Genomic DNA, 24169 nt, shown 5'->3' with positions numbered 1-24169 from the left:
GAGGGAGCGGTTTGTGAGTGGGGAGCAGACACAGAGAAGGGATTGCAAGCCATAAACACATCTTTAATTTGAACTTAGTATTTATACTGCCATTTCCATCAGTACTCAAAGTGTCTCACAGATGTTCTCCTTGGCTGAATCTACACATAGCAGTTATACTGTTATCATACCATTATTGTAACTATTGGTACACATGACACCAGTGGGCACCAATAGTTATGATAACAGTATAACTATTATGTGTAGATTCAGCCCAAGTAATCCTTAAGAACAACTCTCTAACCGAACTCATTATTGACATCCTTATATTACAGAAAGTAGCAGGGGCGTTGGTGGTCATAGAATAGTGGTGGGTTTTGCCAGAGGCCACTCAGTGAATGTCATGGCTGAACTGAGATTTGAACCAGGATCTTTCCAAGTAAATAGCTCGTGCTCTTAATCATTGCATCCCTTCAGTTCCGGTGGAACTTAGTAGGTCAGACCCATGCTTTTTCAAATAACAGAATCATTAGTGGTTGTATCGCTCTAGTTTTCTGTGTGCAAGATAGTGGTAAAATTATTGCTTAGTGGCTATTTCTTATAAGCACTTGCTATGAATTGGAGGGTGCGGTTTTGGCTTTGAAATAGGCTTGATGCAGCAACAAGCTTGCAGCAGTTGGTAAATAAAGATGGATTTCCTTTTGTTCTGCTGGTGCTTTGCTGTTCATTATTCTCCACTTACTTCCCAGGGAGTGGCAGCTGTTTCCGATGTTCAGCACTCGATCAGTTGTAGACAGCTCCTGATTTGGTTAATACACTGTAGTAGAAAGTTGGGTGGAAGAGAATGTATCACAACTCTGCATTGTTGTCCAATTCTCAGCAGAATTAACTTTTCATGGAACAAAAGAGTTTCCTGTTCTGAAATATTTAAGTGCCATGCATGTGTACTTCTTTGGTAGCACATCTTATTAGGATAGTGACTTTGGGTGGGAGGGGGGTTGGCACAGTAAGACTGGCAGTAAGCATGAATTTAAAATTTTAATGTGCTGTGCATATGGGGTAAATGCGAGAGTGGAACCAGATCTTTTTGTGTGTATGCGCGCATGTATTCATGGGAACGTACGGTCTCAAAATTATTTAGCAGTTTGAAAATTTGCTTTGGGGCAAGTACTGTAGTTGATGGAGATCTTAAATCTTCCATTTTAAAAGCAGGCAGGCGTGGGGGGAGTAGGCTTCAAAGAAGTGTTTTATAATTTAAAATTATACTCCCTCTCTCCCTCTCACCTGGTTTCTTTGCACGGTTAGCATTTTGTTTGTGAAAACTAGCCGAGGCATTACAAAACCATGAATCACTGAGGGGAAATATGTTTTACTTAGCAAACTGTTCAGCTTCTTCTTGCAGTTTGTTGATAATATTATATCTTTGTTTTACACCTGCGGGCACCTCCAGTGGCACCCATGAAGGGGGTCCTCAATGTGGCACCCGCAAAACTATTTCCCTCCATTTTGTACATATACGTGCATAGATTTGTGTGTGTGTGTGTGTATAGCAAATGAATACATATGAAATGCATACAACTTTCTAGCAATTATACATAGACTTCAACAAAAGTGGACCAAATATCCAAATAGGTATCCATTTGCAGGTGCGGTCTGTGTGCCACCTGTTCAAATATTGAAAGCGTTATAAAGTCCTCAATCCATTACATTATAGGAGGTGAACGTTTATTCTTCCAATGTTGTAGTATCAGTGTTTTAGCTGTCACGGGGGCACAGAGAATTCATTTATGTTGACCATTTGTTTCTATGAAGTAGCTAAATAATTTAAAAGAGCATGAGCATCAGTGGGTATTAAAGACTGTTCCAGTTCAACATTTATCTGTGTAATAACCTCCTCCTAAAAAGAAGCATGTTCTGGCAATATCCAGTAGCTATGTTTAAAAAACGCATGAGTTGTATTGTACTGCCAGCAATTCATCGTGTTAGACAGTCACAATCCCTTATTAAAGAGATGTTCCAGTAGACATGAAACAAACGTTTTTGCTGAATAAAACATAGCCTAAGATCTATAGATGCAGCAGGTAGATGCCAAAGCAGTGATCTGCTGATTAGGCATTTTGTGGTTGTGCCCACAGCAGTTTCTCAAATTTCCAAATGTGTCCACAGATTCAAAGAGGTTGGGGATCCCTGATCTAGAACTGCTAGTTGATTACTTCTCCTTCCCTTCAGATCTGTCCTCAAAACCCATGTTTTCCTTATGATCTTTGGCATATTTCTTTAATCCTCATTCCCAATTGTAACCAGAGTCTAAAGCTTGTAACTGCCTTGAACTCCATTCATCCCTTCATACCCATCTCTCTCTAACTTGCTTCTGTTTTTATTCTCTTAAGACTGTAAGCTTGTTGGGGCAGAGATATGTTATTCTTCACAAACACCAAGCACTGTATTCATTTCCACATGCTTGTGTATAGTTGTTGCATATACAACTTAACCTTGCAATTTTGTCTTTGTGTTTGAAAACCGAGTATATGGAACAGTATAACTACTCTGGCAAACCACATGAAAAGAACATCTTCCTTTATCAGGTAGATGCCTTAAACCAAGAGAGGACAGCTAGAGCATGAGATATGCAGTTTCTAAACATGCAGGATATGATCCAGCCAGAGTTGAATGTTTTTTGGAGTGAAATCCTGTTGACTTCAGTAGTAGAGTTAGGTGCAAGTTGAAATCCTATTGAAAATTAAGGAGACTTGAAATTGCTTAGCATTGGCTGGATCATGTTAGAGCAATACGACAATGGAATCAATTACCTAAGGAGATGGTGGGCTCTCCCACCCTGGAGGCGTTCAAGACGAGGCTAGACAGCCATCTGTTGGGGATGCTCTGACTTGGATTCCTGCATTGAGCAGGGGGTTGGACTCGATGGCCTTGTAGGCCCCTTCCAACCCTACTATTCTATGATTCTATGTCCATAAAATGCATTTTGTAGACTGCTTTGAATGCTTTCTCCTAGTCCTGGAGGGTTCATGCATGTCTAGATCTAATGAGCCCAGAAAGCCATTGTAGCAGGGCCGTTATGGGGATGGGCTGCAGTTCAGAGACCACTGGCAGAAACTCTGGGGAATCACTGCCAGTCATGAAGACAGTAGGAGTAGGGATGGCGGAGAATTTCTCCCCGAATCTTTGGGGGGCCGAGCGCCAACGCATTCGGCCCCCCGAAATCAGCAGTGAAATTCTCCGCCCCCGCCCCGGGATGGGACTTGCCTTTGGCGAATGTCCCTCCCGGCGGCAGGTCCCGGCGGCGGTTCGTCGGCCTTTCATCAGGGGCGGCAGCCAGTCTTCCAACCGGCTGCCGCCGCCGCCATTACAAAGTAAAGTGTTAAAAGAAAAAACAACCTGTGATAGGCTACGTAACGATTAACGTAGCCTATCACGGCTAGATTTCCAAAGTCAGCCCTGATAGGATACGTAAATCATTACGTAGCCTATCACGGGTGACTTTGAAAAAAAAAAGCGCATACGCAAATGGCGGCAGCCTATGGGCGCCGCCATTTGTGTTCCTTATTTGGTCCCGGTAGTCTACGTAAAGATTTACGTAGACTACGTAGTCTACGTAAATCTTTACGTAGACTACCGGGACCAAATAAGGAACGCAAATTTCCTTACCGGGACCAAATAAGGAACGCATTTGCGTACGCGCTTTTTTTTTTTCAAAGTCACCCGTGATAGGCTACGTAACGATTTACGTAGCCTATCACGGCTGACTTTGGAAATCTAGCCGTGATAGGCTACGTTAATCGTTACGTAGCCTATCACAGGTTTTGTTTTGTTTTTTAACACTTTGTTTCGCAGCCGGGGAGACGGGGCGCTTCTCCCCGGCCTGAATTTCGGCCGGGCGAGGTGGGAAGCCTCCCCCCCGGCCTGAGTTTTGGCTGGGCAAGGCGGGACGGCTCCCCCCCCTCGCCTGAACTTCGGGGGGAGAAGCGAAGCACCCCTGCGAAAAGGTAAGTGACTTTCGTACATCCCTAAGTAGGAGCTAAGTGGAACGATGGGCTGAACTGGTATATGTCAATTTCCTGTCTTCTGAACGGCACCTGGATTATTGCGTTCACTGCTATGGGAGAATCAGGTGTCAGTTGTAATTGCAGCAATGCTCAGACCATATCTGTCTTTCGTGTGGCAGTTGTGTTTTGCTAGGGCAGGGGTGGAGAACCTCTTTCAGCCAGAGGGCCAGTTTCAATTCTGGAGAAATTCTTGGGGGCTCCATTCCTGTGGTGGGTGGGGCCAAAGCGGGCGTGGTCAAAATACAAACAAAAAGCCAGAAAATACCAGCATATTTTAGTTTAAAGTTCTTCCTGCTGGTAACTAAGTCTTAGGAGAGGCATTTCAACCTTCTAAGAACATAAGAAGAGCCATGCTGGATCAGACCCAAGGGTCCATCTACTCCAGCATTCTGTTCACACAGTGGCCAACCAGCTGTCGACCAGGAAACCACAAGCAGGGCATAAGGGCAACAGCACCCTTGTGCCCATGTTCCCTAGCAACTGGTGTACGTAGGCTCACGGCCTCTGGTACTGGAGGTAGCACATAGCCATCAAGACTAGTAGCCATTGGTAGCCTTTTCCTCCAGGAATTTGTCCAACCCCCTTTTTAAAGCCATGCAAATTGGTGGCCATCTCTACATCCTGTGGTAGCAAGTTCCATAGTTTAACTCTGCTCTGCGTGAAGGAGCCCTTCCTTTTGTCAGTCCTGAATCTCCCACCAATCAGCTTCATGGGATGACCCCACTGGGTTCTGGTATTTTGAGAGAGGGAGAAAAATGTCTCCCTATCCACATTTTCCACACCACGCATAATTTTGTAGATCTCTATCAGCTAAACAATTCTAGAATGTGGAGGAAAAACTGCACAAAAGCAGAAAAACCTCCAAATGAGTGGTGGTTGGGGGCAGGAAGTGGGGATGAGGAAGGGGTGTGGCCATCTGAGGAACCTTGGAGGGCTAGATTGGGACCCCGGGAGGGTGCTGATTTGGCCCACAGGGTTGAGGTTCCCCACCCCTGTGCTATGGGAACATTGACATTTCCCACAATAAATGCATGCTGTGTGAGTGATAGCCGCGCGTCCTTTTGTGCCCATGCATGCCTGTTTAAGAGCCTTAGATGTACTTGCTGCAACTTTCCTCTGTGTTGTGGATGGCCTTTTAAAAATGTGAGCCTGTCTGTTTGACACACGCTCACATGCTCCCGTGTGTTTGCTTTAGGGAGACTGATGTACCACTGCCAGCACATGGAAGTACTATAATGTAAAGAGGTCTGAAAATGTTCTCATTTAGAACTGGATGCATATGACTGAAGTGACGAAGTTTCATCATACCAGGTCAGACTTACTTGTCCATTGAGCCCCGTATTGTCTGATCTGACTGCAACTCTTGTGGTCTTGGGCAGAGGTCTTTCCTGTCACCTGATCCTTTTCAAGTGGAAATGCCAGGGGACTGATCTTCTTTGTAAAAGCATGGGCTCTTCCACTGAGCTACACTCCCTCCCATAACGTAAACTCGACCTGAGTCATTTTCCAGGATGTGAAAAATACCGACCTCCCCATGTTGAGGCACCATTTAAATCAACAAAAACGCCCTCTTTGCCCTATCGTATTTTTGCATGGTGAAGTCACCTTGTGAGATTATCAAGGGGAAAGAGGGGTGGGGTGGGGCTGAAACGGACTGACACATGCACCGTATACACTTGGAATACAATGGCCGGGATCCAAAGATAGGGGATGGGGAAGGATTACTCATGGAACTAAACTGCTGGCTTTAAAAAGAGTAGCATTTTTTTCTTTCCCTTCAGCCATGAGAACTGCTGCATTGAAATCAGAAATCAGAACAGTAACTCTGCACATTTTCTTACTGGAACATCATGATGCCTTTGGATACTGGCTAACAGCATCAGAAGTAAATGGGTTGTAAGTAACGCAAGCACAATGCAGCATCAAATAGAACACTCAAAACTATATAAACATCATTATTATCATCATCATCATTAAAATTAAGTGGATGTTCTTTAACCTACAATAACCTAAAAAAAAAAAGCCTCTTAATTTCTTTGTGCCTATGTAAGTAGGCTTTAAAAGTGGATATTCCTCACTGCTTTGTTGGTAGGAATTACATGCAAGAATTGGACCATAATGAAATCATTAAACGAGATGGGTGTGGAGATTGTATTGTTCTAATAAAGAAAGCAGTGTAAATGCTTGAGATACGGGAGAAATACCTATTCTAACTGTTATGAATAAGCAAGTTTTGCTGGCTTCTAATGTGATTTGTGAATGGGTGTGTGTGTGTGTGTGTGTGTGTATGAGTATGTGAGTAAGTGATGGAAGCATCAAGTAGAATTTAGTTAACCTGCAGTGCAGATGTGGCCAAAAATAGCATGGTTCTGGTTTCTGTTGCCTTGTCTCGTGGTACTCTGCACTACCCACAGTTAAAACGGATAACCGCTTTTAAAAAGAGAGAGAGGGAGATTGGTTGATAGTCAAATTGAACAATGAAAAAGAAAGATTAGAGAGTGAAAGCTAGCTGAAGAAAAAAGGAAGGCTGTTGTGGCGAGGACATGCTATGATATTGAGGCTGCAGATATATGACCTCCGCTGCCTATCTGTCTTAAATCCTTGGGATAAAGTTAAGAAGAGAGCAATTCTGTAGGTAGAATGTGGGGGCGATGAAGTACACTATTAAAGTGTGGTAGGGTGCATTCTCCTCTGTGACCAGGAGAAATGTAGGCGTGAAATATACAATGCATCTGACTTTCTCCAAACAGAAGCTACTAGCAGAATAGATCCCCCCCCCCCCCCGGTGTGTCTCCCAGATTAGCTGCAGAGGGTTGGAATCCCTCTGGAGCATATTTGGGGACTTGTGCAGAGGTGCAAAGGAAGGAGAGCAGGGGGAAGTCCATTTGTGCAACTGCAAGTCCACTCACGCGGCGTCAGGGGTAGCCAGCCTTTTTGAACCTGCGTGCGCATTTGACATTTTTTTCTAGGCCCCTGTGTGCATTTGTCACTTTTTTCAGGAGTCCCCCCCCCCCCGTTTATTCTCTCTTTGCTGCCCCTCTCCCAGTAGATTCTCTCGTTGTGTCATTTTTCCCAGGCCTGTGAGCACATTTGGCATTGGGGGTGGGGGAGTCTCTTCACACACACACACACGCACGGAATCTCTCTTCCCGCCCCGTAGATTCCCCCCCCCCGGTGGATTTTCTCTTTTCTGCCCCCCCTAGAGTTTCTGTCTTCCTTCCCCCCTTTCCTTCTTCCCACTTGGTCTCTCTTCTTCTTTCTCCCTGTTACCGCACTCACCTCCTCCCACCCACAATTTCCTTTCCCCTGCTGTCATGCTAGAGCTCACCACCTCTACTGCCTACCTGCGACTTCCTTCCCCCTGCCACCTCTGTGCTCACCCCTGCTGGCCTGCCACGGCTTCTACTCCTGCCTACCAGACTGACCGGGCACTTCTGCTCCCCCTCTTACTTGCACTGCCACTTTACCGCTTCCTTGCCCTTCGCCACCTCTATCATCATTGCCATTGCCGCGCTTCTGCCGACTTGCTGCTTCCTGCCAGTGGAGGTAGGGGGAAGAAGTGGTGGAGAGAGAGTGAGGGGTTGATGGTGAGGACGGAGGCAGGGATGGTGAAGACAGGGTCTTGTCAGGCACCATCAGCGGTCTTGGTGGGTGTTGGTGCACCTGCAGGTACCACTTTGCCGACCTCTGCCCTGTGTTCCTGGTCGCTACCACATATCTCTCCCTCCTCAAATCCAAGACAAGCTCCAAGTGTTTGAAGGGAAAGCATCTCCATTTCTCTACTCTTGTCAAAGGGCTCCTTCACACAGAGCTTTTATCCTGCTATTGAGATGGCTCAGTCACGTAGGTTTGCGGGGTCTTTAAATGACGTCATGAACCTCCAAGGCGTCTCCTGCCCTAAATGCCCTTTGTTGCATTTTTAAATAGATCGCAGATAATGAGCTATCAAATTACCCCGCTGTGTTCCACTTGAGTTCCCTCTGCGAAAAGAGGAAAAGCGGCAAGAAGAGGAGCAAGTTCAATTAAAGATATGGAAGACTCAGATATGGGGAGAAGGAAGGGGAAATGGGTGGGGGAAAAGAAAGTGCATGAAAAAGGGAGTCGTGATCCTGCATTTAAAATGGAAGCAGAAAGCCCCGTTTTAAATGCAGGACTTTAGGCTGGTGTAGAGATGCTCATAGCATGTGGGTTGGCTTGCTCTGTGCTGGAGTGCTAGCTGCTTTTATATGTTTGTGTTGTGGGTTTGACTTTACACTTTTCTAGTAAGGTTTGTATGTATGTATTACATTTATATCCTGCCCTTTTTTCCACTTGAAAGGAAACCAAGGTGGGTTACATGCTCCTCCTCCTCTGCATTTTATCCTCACAGCAACCCTGTGAGGTAGGTTAGGCTGAGAGTCAGTGACTGGCCCAAAGTCACCCAGTGAGCTTCATGGCCAAGCAGGGACTAGAACCTGGATCTTCCAAATCCTAGGCCCACTCTAACCACTACCCTACACTCTCCGGTGTGTCTTGGCAAGGTGTGTGCTAAATTAGTCTTCATTTATGATACGATACATAAAAAAGGTAAAAACATCTATTGTACCAGCGCTATGCATCATTATTTTTTTTACCTTCCTTTTCAGGTAAATTGCATAATACAAAAGTGAGTTGCTTTACAATTTAAAACGTGGGTTTTCTTGTGAATAGGATAGCTGTTGGGATGGCTTCCCACTTCCTCTTTCCTCTAAGAATGCTTGTGACTAGAAGAGGAACTCAAGGGCTTGTTTGGATTTCATCTTTGCTCAGTGGTACCAGGTTTGGTAACACCCACCCAACCCCGGGACTTCCCACACTGCTAAAGCTGACATCTTTGGGTTGTGTTGATCAACTGAAGTGTCTCCACATTTTTTTCTGTGAAGCAACTGCCCCCCCCCCTTTGTATATCAGGTGACCATTATATAGGTCATAACACATGCATTGACTCCAGGACATTCTGTGCATCTCCTGGGTAGTTATTAGACTCTCATAAATGCCAGCTTGTAAGCTTCTAGCACTTGTGGATACAGACAAAAATTGCGTGGAAATAAGAGAAGCAAATAAAAATATAAGCACAAGGCCTTCCTTCTTGTGAATTCCTTCACTGGCCCATTCCGTTTGTCTCCCTTTCCTGCCACTCACTCTTCATATCTTTTCTCATAGTATGCCCCAATAATTGGAACAGACTCCCCATTTCTCCTTCTGCTCTCAGAACCCATGGATTCTTGCAGTCTTTGTTCACGACTGCCTGGCATCCTGTACTGTTTGCAACCGGTCAGTCTGACCTCATGTACCCAAGTTCTACAAGCCCTGTTCAAGACAACAACATCTCAGCTTAATAAACTGAGATTTGAATGAGCCTTTTGCCTGCGCACTCAACATCTCTGTTCCTCCCTTCGTGGCACAAGACACCAAATCAGGACACCTCTAAGTATAATTTCCCATTTTGTCCAAACTGGGAAACTATGGTTATCAGCTTCAGAAGAAGCCACGATAGTAAATCATGGTTTGAGGTTAGTTTGTTCTGGCTTGTTCCAAAGCTGAGGTTCCATGCACAGGCAAAAGGCTGGTATTAAGCTGAGTGTGGCTTGTATGATGTGTTCCATGATTAAGCTCTACCTGTTTTTGTTGGTTTGTTTTAGCTGAAACTGGGCACCATCTTGTCCTGTGAACAAGAAAGCAAATTACACACTTGCCAGAGCACCAAAGTGACCTTCCTGTTTTTCATCCAGTAGATGTGGGGGAACAGGGAGGGTGAGATGATGGGGAAAATCTGAATTCAGGAGATGATGCAAGTCAGTGCAATGTAAAATTAAAGGTTGGTTGGTATAGCTGGGCAGGATGGTGGCAGTGTTAATCCGTCATGCTGCATATGTCCCCCCCCCACACACACACACTAAATAGTCTGACACTGCTGACTGGAAGGAAGCTCTTTTTTGCAAGGTTAGCTAAACTAATCAACCCCTGTCGGTACGGCGATGGGTACTGCTGATGTGGTTGTCCTTCCCTTGTGTGATGCACAGATACTTCCCCACCCCATTTCTTATGGCTGCTGTATTTATTTTCTAGTACATGCATAGCGCTTCCTGCTTTCCATTGTTGGTCTACCTGCTCAATAGAATCCAGAGTTGATGGCCCCAGATCTTTCCACATCACTGTAACAGACTGTTTAGTGTATCTCCAGCCGTGGTCTGAATAGACAGGATGCAGCAACTTTGCTGAAGCAAAACAGGGCTTGGTGGGTTCGGGGTTTGGATGGGGGACTGCCCGGGAACCCCACAGACATAAACTTGAGTTCCATAGGTCAGGGGTGGCAATGTCCCAAGGTCCATGGGCTATTTTTGCCCCCAGAGCCCCTCTACAGCCCATAGTCTGTGGGGTGCCATGCAGTCTGTGGGGCACCCCCCCAAAAGGCCATAATTGTCAATTTGCTGCCAAAATTAGTGGTTTGGCCGTCTGGCCGTAGTGGTTTGGCCCTTTTGATGCTCCATAGCAACTGTGGATGTCTATTTATGGGGGGGGGGCCTGCATGTGGCCTGTGGGCGGCATGTTGCTCACCCCTGACATAGCTGAATGGTGGGATATAAATGAAATAAAGAAATAGCAGAAACAGCTTTGGCCAAATTTAATGATGATGCTGAATGCATGTAGCAACCTCCATGTGTCCAGTTTCACATTTTGAAATGTTCTTAATCCATGCTCTAGTCACTAGGTGTGCGGCTTCCCTGTGTGACAATAGACTGCTAGTATGTGAACTCTACAAGTGTAGAGTCCTGTGCACAAGTTTAAAACTGTTTACATATAATGCTGGGGATATAATTGGTTTTGAACTTTTATTATAGTAAGATGTTCATGATTCTTCAGGTCTATGAATACAGAAAGCTGCTTTCTTACCAGGTCAGACTATTTGTCCATCTGTTGCTGTCAACTGTGACTGGCAGTGACTGTGCAGGGATCCCATGCAAAATCTGTTCGGAGGGACTTTAGCAGAGTCCCTCCAGTTAAAGGGACTTGCTTAGCAGACCCTTTTAGCTGGAGATTTCTGAGTTAACCTGGGACCTTCCACATACATAGTATATACTCTGCCACTGAACTATGGCCCCTCCTCGTGAATTCCTCTCTTTATTAGATCTTAAACGTTTGCATCTCTGAGAAATGCATGACGTTTGAGATAATATTTATATGATGTTCTTCCACAAGCTGCAAAGCAGCTCACAAAAGATAACAGTAACAATGCCATAAGTAATCTGTAAGTGACATTTCTACCAGTATAACAGCAATATAACAGCATTCTACCAATATAACAGCAGCAGCACCAATCTAACAATATCAAAAGCATGATAGCATATCAGTCAATCAATCAAAACCCATTTTAAACAATCCTAAACAGTGCCTGTTGATACATTTTAATGCATTCTTATTTCCTTAAAAGAACAAAAGTCAGTTATGCAGCAGGTTATGGTTTGTTGTGGCAGTGTTCTTACAAGGTGCTAGACCACCCATCTATGTGTTTCCTTCCAAGGCAGCCTTTTTTCTACCCATCAACAAAACACTTTTCTTTTAAAGCAAGGCAGTGTTTTAGTTGAATGTTTTTGGGGGGCGGGAAAGCAGAGAGTGTTTTAAATAAAACAAGCTGATAGTGTGCATAAAATTAACTTGCTTCCCTGAGGACCACGTCTCAGTTTCTCCAGCTCTAGTATATTTTTTACCTCCTAGAGGGACTTATGAATTAAAATAACCAGAAATGAATGTGATGTATTCTCCTGTCTTTGTAGGAATGCTTGTTTTCAGTGTTCAGCGCAACTTGTTTCTTAAGTAGGAGAGAGAATCCCTTGCTCTGTGCAACTGTGACACACACGCATATATATTCACAAGCAAAACTAATGTTGGGAGACTCGAATAAGCTGAGGGAACCAGCTGGTCCTCTGTGTGGAGGGGAGAAAGGAGGGTCAGCACTGATGAGGAGGAAACGGCCTTACAGCAGGTGGAAGAACTGGTGGCAGGCTGCACCACAGAGGGAGGGGAGGTCTGTGTGAAGGGAGAGAAGGAGGAGGGCCATCTGCAGGGGAGTGTCTGGGGCAGAGTCCATGTTCTCAGGGGAGACATTTATTGGAAGAGGACAGAACAGCTGGAGTGGGGGGGGGGATGTAGGAGGTGAGGAGGGGTAAGGGGGAAATGTGATAGAAGTTTTGGCTACTCAGCTCAGGGTATTATTTCTGAATGCATGTGTACGTTTGGTATTTTGCCTGTAATTATGGCCATTCCTAATAATAAATGGCAGATGCATTATCTCCACCGCCCCCTTTTGTGGTTACATCTTTCTCTTTGATAAAGTAAAATAGGAATTGCACCCGGGATTCAGGAATGGCAAGAGGCATTTCTTCCCTGTGTGCTGTAGTAATTATTACCATCCCAGAGGTCTCGAAGGACCTTGTGGTAGGACTGAAATTTTTCTCATGAAGATGCGTACTATGTTTATGTCTTCTACTTTGTGTTTATTACCCTTTGCTTTTTCTATCCAGCACATAAGGAATGGACTCTTCCCTCATCACCTTCAAAAAGTACCTAAAGACCTTCTTTTTCTCCAGGTGTTCTCTCTTTTCTGTATGAAAGAACAATAGGAGCTCCTGGCCTAGAGTTTCCCAGTGAGGAATTGAAAAGGGTTTGGGTGGGAAGTAACTTTGGGTACTTTCCGATGGCTCAAAAGAGCCCCTGATAAATATGACACTGGGAAATGTGAAGTTGGTGTTGGTTGCTTTCATTCTATGTGTGCAGTATTTGTCTGCTGATGGACACGCTGCTGCTGCTCAATTGTTCTTGTGCAGTTGCCCCCAGAAAAATACGGAATGAGACACAAAATGATGGCTGAGCAGGCAGTACGTGTATTGAATGGAGAAAACTGGTTAGCAAAGAAGCTCTGTATTGAGCAAGTAGGAAGGATAGGTTTTGGCTGATATGCTACCTGACTAAACCTGCCTCAAATATTTGTTCTTGAACTGTTCTTGAACAAAAAAAAGTCCAGGTTTTGTATATGGGGGATGAAAATTGAACCCCAATATTTGTTCTCGTAATAATTCTTCAAATCAACAGATTTGCTTTCATTTCACTTATTTTTACCATCCTTGGCATGTTGCATGTCTGTTTTATTCTGATATTTTGACTTATTTGCAGAATTTTGACTTTTCTTTCTATTTTTGTTGTTTGTTTTTGGCAATGTAATGGCCAAGAGGCATGCTATGGGGGAGTAAAAGCTGGTAGGGATATACAGTAAAGGCACTGTGGCAATTTATATAACCTATCAGTCCTCAGTTCTTGTATTTGCTGCCCAGACTGCTACTAGTATGTCTTCTGAGGCAGCAGTCCCCAACCTTTTTTGCACCAGGGACTGGTCTCGTGGAAGACAATTTTTCCCGGACCGGGGGCGGTGGTTCTCAAGCAGACTTAAAGATTCACATAAAGATTTACGTAGCCTATTACTTGAAGAACAGGGATGCAAATGGCATCCATTATGCGGATGCCATTTGCGTCCCAGTGGCCGGAAGTCCGCCAGCGGCCAGAGCTGGCTGGCAGTTCCATGGACTCGCTGCGGAGCAGAGCCGGCCAGGGCTGGCGAGGATTCCGGGGGGGAGGGATGGATCGCCTCCCCCCCTGCAGACCCCCGTGGACCCAAGGTAAGGGGATTTCACACACCCGGTACCGGTCCGCCGCCCAGGGGTTGGGGATCCCTGTTCTAAGGCATCTCCATAGCCATGAGGACTAGCGACCTTGTTTCTTTTAAGCAGGAAAGACAATATTTTTTCAGGGCTGCAACTTAATCCAGACAAGACAGAGGTACTGTGTTTGGGAAACCAACTACTTCATATGGAGGTTTACAACTGGTCTTAGATGGGTTGCACTCCCCTTGAAAGACCAAGTGCACAGGCTCAGGGGAGTCCTGGTCTCTGAGCTAACTGGGGAAGCCCAGGTGGCTGCGGTGTCCAGAAGTGCTTTTTCCCAGCTTAGGCTGGTACACCAGTAGTGGCCCTATCTGGAGAGGACAGACCTTGCCTCAGTTATCCATGCACTAGTCACGTCCAGGTTGGACTACTGTAATACTCTATACGTGGGGCTGCCTTTGAAGACAGTTCAGAAACTCCAGCTTGTGCAGAATGCATCCACCCGAGTATTGGTGGGGGCGAGGCGATTCGATCACATCACGCCTATACTGCACCAGCTGCGCTAGTTATCGGTGCGTTTCTGAGCTCAATTGAAAGTGCTGGTTTTGACATTTAAAGCCTTAAATGGTTTGGGACCAAGTTATTTGAAGGACTGCCTTAACCCATATCAGCCTGCCTGCACTTTAAGATCAGAAAGAGAGGCCCTTCTCATTTCCCCACCCGTGAGAGCAGTCAGGTGGGTGATCACACATCAGAGGGCTTTCTCTGCCACGGCCCCACCCCTTTGGAACAAGCTGCCATCGGAGGTCCGCCATGCTTCATCATTGCAGACTTTTAAGAAGGCCATGAAAACATATTATTTTACCTTGGCCTTCTCATGATACAGCTGCTATTGTTGCTGTTACTGCTGTTAACATTGTTGCTGGTTTTATGGTTGGCTTTTATTGTGATTTTTATTGTTTTGATGTTTTTATCACTTTTAATATTTTAACTGTTTTTATGTATTTTATTGCTGTAAGCCGCCTTGGGAGGGCTTCTGCCTTGAAAGACGGCCAAGAAATATTTTAAATAAATACATATATACGTATCAGGATGAAGCTCCATATGTGTGTGGAATCATGGGAGGACTTCTGTGATCCAGTGAGTCATCTGTAGACTGGCTATTTCCCCAGCAGATGAACCTGTTTCTGCTCTGAACATGGGTTGTAGTTGTTGTTTGGCTAGATAAAAAGAAATACCAGTTAACTACATACACTGTGCTTTGGTGTTTTCGAGCAGGCATGGGACCTCCAGGTGTGCTTGCAAAGCTCCCCTGCCCACAAGGGCTGTCCCATTTACTTCAGTGGAAGAAGCAGATCTGGGTGAGCATTTGTTTGTATGAGTGTTTGTGCTGCCTCCACTTACTTCAGGGTGTTGTGTGCAGTCTGTATCCGGCTTAAGGCTGCAGTCAACTTCAGTAGCTCCACATTGCTCCCAATGCATAGGAATACCTCCCTGCCTGCCAGCACCTCACATCTAAAATACATTTTCCTGCCATCAGAAACTTTGAGGGTCAGTAGTGATGACCTGTAACTGAGGGCCAAAGCACATATTACATTAAGCACATTTTTTAAAAAAAAGCATGCATCCATTCCCTTTCTTTTTCAAGAAACCTAGACCAGGTGCATGGGACGTGGGGGGTGAGGGTGGGATTTAGCCTTTTCTTTCCTGCACCAGTTTCCAGCTGAACCTCCCCCATGCCCCGCTCCTCTTTGTTCCTAGAAATGTTGTATGCTGTAACAGTACCTTCGGAGGCAAGTTTCCACGGGTGTGATTCTGGCACAGGGATGAAAGAGTTAAGCCCCTCCCCAGGTGACCCAATCTGGATCTGGGCCCCTGAACGACTCCTTTTTCTAGAAAAAGCAACCAGCATTAAGCATGCTTTTAAAAACGCATACCTCACATTTGGCCCTCAAAGTTCAGGTTTGTTTCTCTCTTACTTGTTTAAATTTGACTTTTGGTTGGAGAAAACAGCAGGCTAATTAGAGAAACAAACCATTGTTTTAAAACACTTGCACTGCAAAATGTAAATGTAAAAAAAACCCCTCCACTTGTCAGTATGAAAAATGACAATAGCAGAAAAATAATCTGTAGGACATCTGCTGTTACTTTTTTTGTTGTTGGAGGTTACATAGGATTTTAAAATGCATTCCAGGCAAATAATATAGAATGGAAAACCTAAATTACAAGCCAAACATGAAGTAAGATGGAACTCTGTTAAAGTTTTACAAGATCTATTTGCTAGTTAACACCAGTGTAAATCTCTAACCCTTACCTGGTATGAAATAATTTTTAAAAATCTCCTCTTCCATTGCAATGTGAAAACAGCATGTAAAATCATAGGCTGTGGAAGTAAAGAACCTGGGCCTTTGAAATAAACATTAATGTTGACAATTCTCTTTGGGAAGTCTATATTCACGTTGCCGGAATACCAGGTGCAGCTTGTGATGAGTAAACAAGAGCTGTAGCTCAGTGGTAGAGCACCTGCTTTGCACACAGAAGGTCCCAGGTTCGATTTCCGCCATGTAGGGGCTGGGAAAGACTCCATGTCCAAACCCTGGAAAGTTTCTGCTGCCAGTCAGCGTAATCAGTACTGTGCTATAGATCATTGGATGAGGCCAGAAACTACATATTCAGCAAGTGTTTGTACACAAGATTTGCCCTCTAGCTGGATCAAGGTACAATTCATCTTCAGGTCAGAATCAGTTTGCAGCACTGTATTCCTGTGGTTTTGTGCGTACAAGTGAGATGCTGCAGTGTGAGATAAGGATGCCACCAAATTTTGTAATTAATTGGCTCATTGGTTGAAATTCGTCTGTTCGCAGTGGTCACCTTTGTAGCGAGCCTGGAGCGATGTATTACGAATTCACTGTTAAGTTCGGAATTGACTGCAAGCTTTGGAATATGCACAGTAAAGTAATACACAGATTCCACCACCACGACGAAATTTTCAGTCCTACTACCAAGACACGCCCCCACAAACCTGAAGGAGTCTCGTTAGCTGTTTCCCTTGTTGTTGCTGCCGACACAGGTCTGGCTCCTCAGAGGAGGACTCTGTAGGTCCATCTTCACGCCCGCGGTTGGCAATCAAACATGAATGACACCATCACACAGGCAGACTGTGTGAAAACAACCAAGCCAAAGGGGGCCACATAACGTGGTGATGCATGATGTCATGCTGCACTACGTTATTCGAAAGTACAGCTCCCAAGATGCATCTTGATATTGCACATGTGCAAAGGCTCTTATTCACGGAACAGTGTTTCGTATTAAAGGAGAACTCTCATCTGAGCTCACGTGGACGAATTTGTGCCTTTCCGAGTAAATAACGAATTCACTTGAGGAATGTTCTCCCATCACTAGTGTGGAGTGCTGCTGTTCAGGATGCTGGCCCGCCAATCATACCGCTTTCCAGGATACTCCATTCCTTTCCCCGGACACATTTTTTTGTCCCCCACAATGGCATTCCATGTCCACTGAGCATGCTCAGACCATAATGAACTGTTCAGGTGGGGTGATTGCCCCTCTTAGGTTATTTTTTCTAAAGGGGGCCTTCTGATACCCTCCTCTCATGCGTGGGTTGTGCCCATCTGGCTACAAAAGGAACCACATTCACAGCATGAGTTCATGAGCCAGTGTGGTGTAGTGATTAGAGTGTTGGACTGGGGAGACCCGGGTTCTAGTCCCCACTCAGCCACGAAGCTCAGTGGGTGACTTTGGGCCAGTCACTGACTCTCAGCCTAACCTACCTCTCAGGATTGTTGTGAGGTAAAATGGAGAGGAGGAGGAGAACCATGTAAACCACCTTGGGTTCCTTGCAAGAGGAAGAAAGGCAGTGTGTAAATGTAATAATAATACAGAAGTATATACCAGCAGTCCCGAACCATTGCCCTACATATGTGTTGGACTGCAAGACCCATCATCCCTAGCTAGCATGGCCATTGGCGATTATGGGCATTGTAATCAAACACATCTGGGGACACCAGTTTGGGGAATGGTGGTATATAGGGTAGAATTGCACTTAGAAACTGGTTTCTGGTTCAGAGTTTGGAATCCAGGATGGATAAATTTCTTAATTACACAATTTTAACTTCAGAAATAGTATGTCCTGTATTTCTTCTCACTTTATACATCATCTAGCTATGTAAGAGATGCTGTCCCAAATAATATGCCACAGTAGGAGGAGGAGTATTTAAAAATAATGTGCTTTATAATGAAACCTGCATTTTGGGTAAACATGGCCTATGATCAAGCAAACTGAGAACAAAAATTACTTTTCTGTGTTAAAAGCGAACTCTGGGGAAATTGTCTGACCATCCTTATGAAGTTGAGCAATTATGGTGAAATTATATCATTTATTTCATAGATGACTATGGGCTTGTTGCTGAATGGAAAAACACATGCAGACGATTTTTCTCCCTGTTCAGAAGGCACTTCTCTAGAAGTTCTGAACACTTCCTGTATTTATTTATATTTTTAAAAGCAGTTTCGGGATTAGTCATGATTGCTGTTCAGAGGGAAATATTCCCCACCTGCTTTTTGGACTCTGATGCTTTAAGTAAAACTTAGGGAAAGGGGATGCAAAAATGGTCTTGCATTCTAAACTGGAAGTTGTCAATATGACAATATGGTTTTTGAATTACATGGCCACAAAACAAAAGCTAATTACAGAGTATTAAAGCTTTTCTATGCATTTATAATTGCCAGATAAAGACAGCAGTCCTGTGGTCCCAGGAAAGCATCCCAAGGGCCATAGGACTCTTTGATGTCCCCAATCCAAGGCTGTAGATTGGTATTACCTCGGGAGGGGGGCTCCAGCATTCGATCCCTCCCTCTCACAGCTACTGTGGGAAGAACATGGCACCTGCTTTCTGAGGGTGCAAAAGCAGCCTTGGAGAGGTCTAAAAGGGTATGTGCCAGTGGGTGGGGACCGGAGAGGGTAAGGCTAGGATATGAGGAATCCGATGGCCTCTCCCATCCCCAGTACCACCAGCACACCCTCTCTAGATGGGCTCAGAGGCCCATCTAGAGAAAAAAAAATAACATGGGAGACGGAGAAGTGAAAACTACCTCCGTTGCTCCTTCTGCCCTGCTGGCAACAACTCAGCAGGGCTTGGTTACATTGAAGCCTCCGAACTCGGAGGCTTCCATCTCATGACAGCGCAACCTCTAGGATGGCGCCCAAAGTCAACTCTTATGCTATAAAAAATCTGTTACTCTTTAAGGCAGTTTCTCCAACCTGGTACCCTAAATTCCCAGCATCCCCTAGTAATCCAACACATCTGGAGGGCACCAGGTTGTGGAAGGCTGCTCTTGATTTTGCACTCACAAGACCTATGTGTGGAGGGAGGGCCCCTGGTGGGACACACTGTGCCATTGCACTAACAGCAGGATTCCTGTCAGTGGGGCCAAGTCACCTGGTGCCAGGGTTGAAGGACACATTTCTCCACTACTGCCACAGTGTATCTAAATACAGCGCTTCGCTCCCCCCCCTGCCCCTGCAGAAGGGAATACCAACTAGTTACTTATATGGGATACTCACTTAAATGACGCATTCAGACATCACCATACACCTACACCTTACTTCTTGTTTACCTCACCCCCCCCTCCGAATTATCGAGCCTAATCCGATCTTCATCCCACCACCCTGAGTGCTGTCTGTTGATGGAATATCAGGTACTGGCTTTATTATTCATAGTTTGCTGTTGGATTTCCAGTAGCTAATAAAAGGAGACTGCGCTCCTTCATAAATTTTATACGTTGCATCGTGTCCTTCCTCCAAGGAGCTTGGGGTAACATCTGGCTGTACCCCTGCTCCCATTTTATCCAGTCAACCTTGTGAGGTAAATTAGGCTGAGAGTGAGTGACTGATGCAAGGTGATCCACTTAATCTCATGGGTGAACAGGTATTTGAACTCAGGCCTCTCTGGTCCTACTCTGACAGCATCTGCTGGCTTCTCTTGTGGATTTTGCCATGGAGATCCACTCCAATGTGGGTTGAAGGGACTTTACTGTTCGTTTATTTGTAGTGAGAATTTTGGCTTTGCTTAAAAACTTCCATACTTACCAGTCATTTTTTATTTTTGTTTCTCTTCTCCCCTCGCCCCCAGGAGAGTACATTAAAACGTGGAGACCAAGATATTTTCTGTTGAAGAACGATGGAACCTTCATCGGTTACAAGGAGCGGCCACAAGATGTGGACCAGAGGGAATCCCCCTTAAATAACTTTTCGGTGGCTCGTAAGTATTTTCTCAACATGTCTCCTGCTTACTTTGAAACTAGCCTTCCCCAGCATCATGCCTTTTGAAGCATGACTTGGCTAATTTGATGATGGGGAATTGTTTTTGTCACAGATTTGATCACACCACCTAGATATTTTATTTATTTAATTGTACTTTTATCCCACTTTTCAGACAAATATTTGAGTTGCTTTGTGAGGCAATAAAGAAATAAATAAAATGAGAGGATCCTGTCAAGGATCAAGGAAGGCTGATCTTCGTTTGCTGGTGGTCTTGCTTATTTATTATTTATTTATTTGCGATATTTGTATGCCACCCCGGTTCCCTGGGCAGCTTACAAAAAACAAACATAAAAATAATTTATATACAAAATGAATACACAAAACGTTAAATTCAAAAGCAATGTAAAACATTGCTTAGATGGAGGTGCCGCAATAACCCACCAACCCTTAGTTTTTTAGCCCATCAGTGGGGCCAGCGTGCGCTTCTCCTCACATCTGCAGTCCAAGGGCAATTGGCTGTTGGAACTGGGTGTTCTTTCTGTCAGGGAGGGGGACAGCAAGCCTGCTGCAGCTGCTTTTTCTCCGGCTAGTGGATGAGGTCAGTCTGGTCTTCTCCTTACTGTGATGCGTTTTCTTGCTTTAATCAGTGTATGTTTGTTAAAAGTACAACAAAATCTCACCTTGGGTGAGATCACTGGTGTTTTTCCCTTGTCGGTGTTTTTCCTCTTGTTCTTTTTGGGTATAAAGGAATTGGCTGGCACAGCGTAGTCTTCACTGGAAAATGGGTTATTATGACAGCTTTTTCTGTACTAAAAGCTCCCTTAAAAGTTTCTAATATTAAATACTGGAAAACAAGATTAATATTTGGTGGGTAGAATCAAACATTGACTCAAATAGTATATAGTATCCACAGTCACAAAAATAAAAACTTAAATAAAAACACATGTGTTGACATACGGTAATTAAAACAAGTAATGTAAAATTCCTTAATGAAGAAACTTAAAGATGCCTAACAGCGCGGTCCTATACATGTCTAGTCAGAAGTAAGTCCCACTGAGTTCAGGGAAATTAAGTGAAATTGATCATTGAGTAATAACTGAATCATGAAAGTGTGTGTGTGTATAATAGCAAACTCATTATCCAATCATTGTGTAGCCAAAATGGTACCAACCATGTGCAAGAAGGAAGCATCAGCATGTTTGGGGCAACCCCAAGATTTGTAGAAGAACAAAAAACTTTAGGAAAAAACTTTAAGGGGCGGGGCAGTAAATCCCCAAATAGCCCAATGACAATTGATTATGCCTAGTGGACATGGAATACTGGGGGAGGAAGAAAACGAGGGTGTGTGGTGAATGAATGGTTGCAAAATACCATGTGAAAAATAAAGCACAATTAAAAAAAAAAAGATCTGTGTTGTAGGACTAGAAATCAGGCGACTAACAACTTCTAGTCTCGGGGGCTGTTTGCTTGTAATAACGGCAACTCGTGGGTTCATTAATTATTTAATTTGCTGTGGCATGTGCTGGGCGCGCTCTGCAGCCTTTTAAAATATTCAACCCCTGATTGGACCAATCGGGGGTTGCCTGAACCTGATGTTATCGTTTCATTATGGGTTAAACAATCCATAGTTAACCTCGTTCCTAATTGTAGCTAAACTGTAGGTTGTTTAACTCAAGACTAACTTGTAGTATCTGGGTTCGGGCATCATGTAGCAACCCTGAGTCGGGGGCTGAATACTGAAACTGTGCCATGACAAAACGTGGGTTAATGAACTCACAATTTGCAGCCATTTGTCATGGGTTCATTAACCCACGATTTGCCACCATTACATGCGAAACAAGTCAACCGGTCACCAAAACTTCAAAAGAAAGTGGAGAAGCAAAGCTATAATTTACTTGCTGAAACATGTACAATGTTTCATATCTCTTATTAAAATTGCCTACATCTTAGCACTGTTTTGAGGCTGTCCGCCCCACCTCTTGACCTCCGTTGCTTGGAACGTAGCCAGAAGACACAGACAACCCTTTCTGTGTGATTAGAGCACATGTGTGAGACTTTAAAGCAGCCCTTACCATGGAAAATGATCCTGTTGATTCCACCATTTCAGCCTTCCCCAACCTGGTGCCCCCCAGGTGTGCTGGACTACAACTCCCAGCATGCCCCAGCCAGCTGGGGCATGCTGGGAGTTGCAGTCCAACACATGCTAGAGGGCACCAGGTTGGGTAAGACTGCACCATTTGTTTACCTTTCTGAAAGCTGACTTTACTAGGGTTCCAACTGACTTCCCCGCCTACCTCAATCTCCTTGAAAAACCCCTAGTGGCAATTGAAGATTCTGGCATTTGACACCTCCATCAGTTTGAAATCTGACTCTTTTCTTTCTTTTAATGCTTGGAGGAGAGTTGTTTTAACATTCTAGGAAGTCACTAGAATAATGCTGGGTGTCTCAACCACACAACGGCAATTTGCATCTGAATGCCTAGATGTCTCTACATCTCAGAAACACTGGCACTGCCCTACTTACTTCTGAAAGACCCAACCAGTGGGAGCATTGCTAGGCCTGAGCCCATGGGACCCTAGGCCCAAATCTATTTCCCACAGCCCCAAATCTATTCCCCAGTGTGCCAATGGAAGGTTTTTTTCCTCTCTGCTTAATTGCCATGCAGGGGGCAATTTTCAAGGGGAATTGCCGCTGGGGAGGGAAGGATTTACCCACCCCCTTCCCAGAAGGGAAGGCAACGCCCCCCAACCCAACTCCCCTGCATGACAGTTAAGCTGAGAAAAAATATGGGATGGGAGTTTTTTTTTCCTAAGCTTCACTGCTGTGCTACGGGGTGGGATTTCCAAGGGGACCATAATTGGGGAAGGAAGGGCCTGGCTTCTTTCCCTGTGCACTGTAACCCTGCAAAATCCCCCCTCCACATGGCAACTAAGCTTGGGAAATAAAAACCCTTCCATTGATATCGATGGAAAGATTGGGCCCCAGATCTTTTAAATGCACAGTATTGCCCCTGCCAACCAGCATAAAGGAATCAAGGTTTTCTTTTGAGTCGTTTAAAATTTATATCTTTTTTAAAATATATTTTTATTTATTTTATCTTTATAAATGAAATAAACAATACCAAAATTACCAACAACCTGATCAATACTACAATTTCCCAACAATACAATATTCTGATGAGGACACCACAATAACAAAGAGAGAAGGAAAAAGAAAAAAAAAGAAAAGAGCGGAGAGGAGAGGAGAAAAGGAAGTGAAGAAAAAAGAAAAAGATTCTTTCCCCTTCCCTTCCCCTCCCCCTCTCCCTCCCCTTTAAAGAATTAAGTTTAAACTCCAATACCCCTCAGCCTCTGATGCCATTCTGTTTTAAAAACTATATCTATAACCTTAACAATCTTACAGTTTAATAAACAACCTTACATTTCAATATCATATCATCAATCTTATATCAAAGAAACAGGTCTACAATTCATTCCCAGAAGTCTATATTATTATTATTAATTATATTAATTAATTATATATTAATTAATTAATATTATTAATTATATATAGTGTTATATAATAATAAAACTTAATATAAACCTTCAACAGTAATATATTTTATACTAGGTATATCATCTATTTTGAAATAAAAACTATAAAGAAAAGCAAGAATAAAAGGAAGATGAAAGAGAGTAAACAAATATATGTATAATCATTTATCTTCTGAGCTAGCCTGGATCATGTAGACTAAACACAAACAGTTAACAAAGCTTGTTTAAAGATTCCAGTTCATGGGGTTGTAACAGAATTCTCTCGCATGTTTACATTCAGCCATGCCTCCGCCATTTCATGATTTTGAAACTTCTTCATCTGACCTTCAGACACAATACAAAGTGTAGCAGGATATTTTAAGTAATATTGTAAGTTCATTTGTTTTGCCATATTTTTTGCTTTGATAAATTGCCTTCTTTTATTTGCCACCTCTTTGATGTAGTCTGGAAATAACATAACATTATCTTGTTTCCAGGAAAGGCTTCCATCCTCTCTTGCCAAATGCAGGATATAATTTCTTTGTGGTGATTTTTGCAAATTGGACTATGATCGTGTAATCAGTCCCTTTAGCATTTGGTACACGAAATGTCTGCTCAATATCAAGTAAATAATCAGATGGGATAAGGAGTATCTCATGC

At 44.0% G+C, this 24169-nt stretch overlaps 1 protein-coding gene across 2 annotated transcripts in view; it reads left to right on the top strand.

The window, feature by feature from the left end:
* AKT1 (AKT serine/threonine kinase 1) overlaps positions 1-24169 on the top strand; it is a 140589-nt gene that overhangs the window by 66778 nt on the left and 49642 nt on the right. For both annotated transcript variants that reach the window (XM_084837429.1, XM_084837440.1), the window contains exon 3: positions 19867-19995. In XM_084837429.1, the coding sequence (XP_084693555.1) occupies positions 19867-19995 (129 nt within the window). The remainder of the gene's footprint in view (positions 1-19866; positions 19996-24169) is intronic.

The sequence above is a fragment of the Heloderma suspectum genome, chromosome 1 (genome assembly GCF_057233095.1).
Source record: "Heloderma suspectum isolate Gila_16-S chromosome 1, 16-S_ref, whole genome shotgun sequence".
Taxonomy (NCBI): domain Eukaryota; kingdom Metazoa; phylum Chordata; class Lepidosauria; order Squamata; family Helodermatidae; genus Heloderma; species Heloderma suspectum.
The sequence above is the reverse complement of the archived record's forward strand: the minus strand, read 5'-3'. Positions and strand labels throughout refer to the sequence as shown.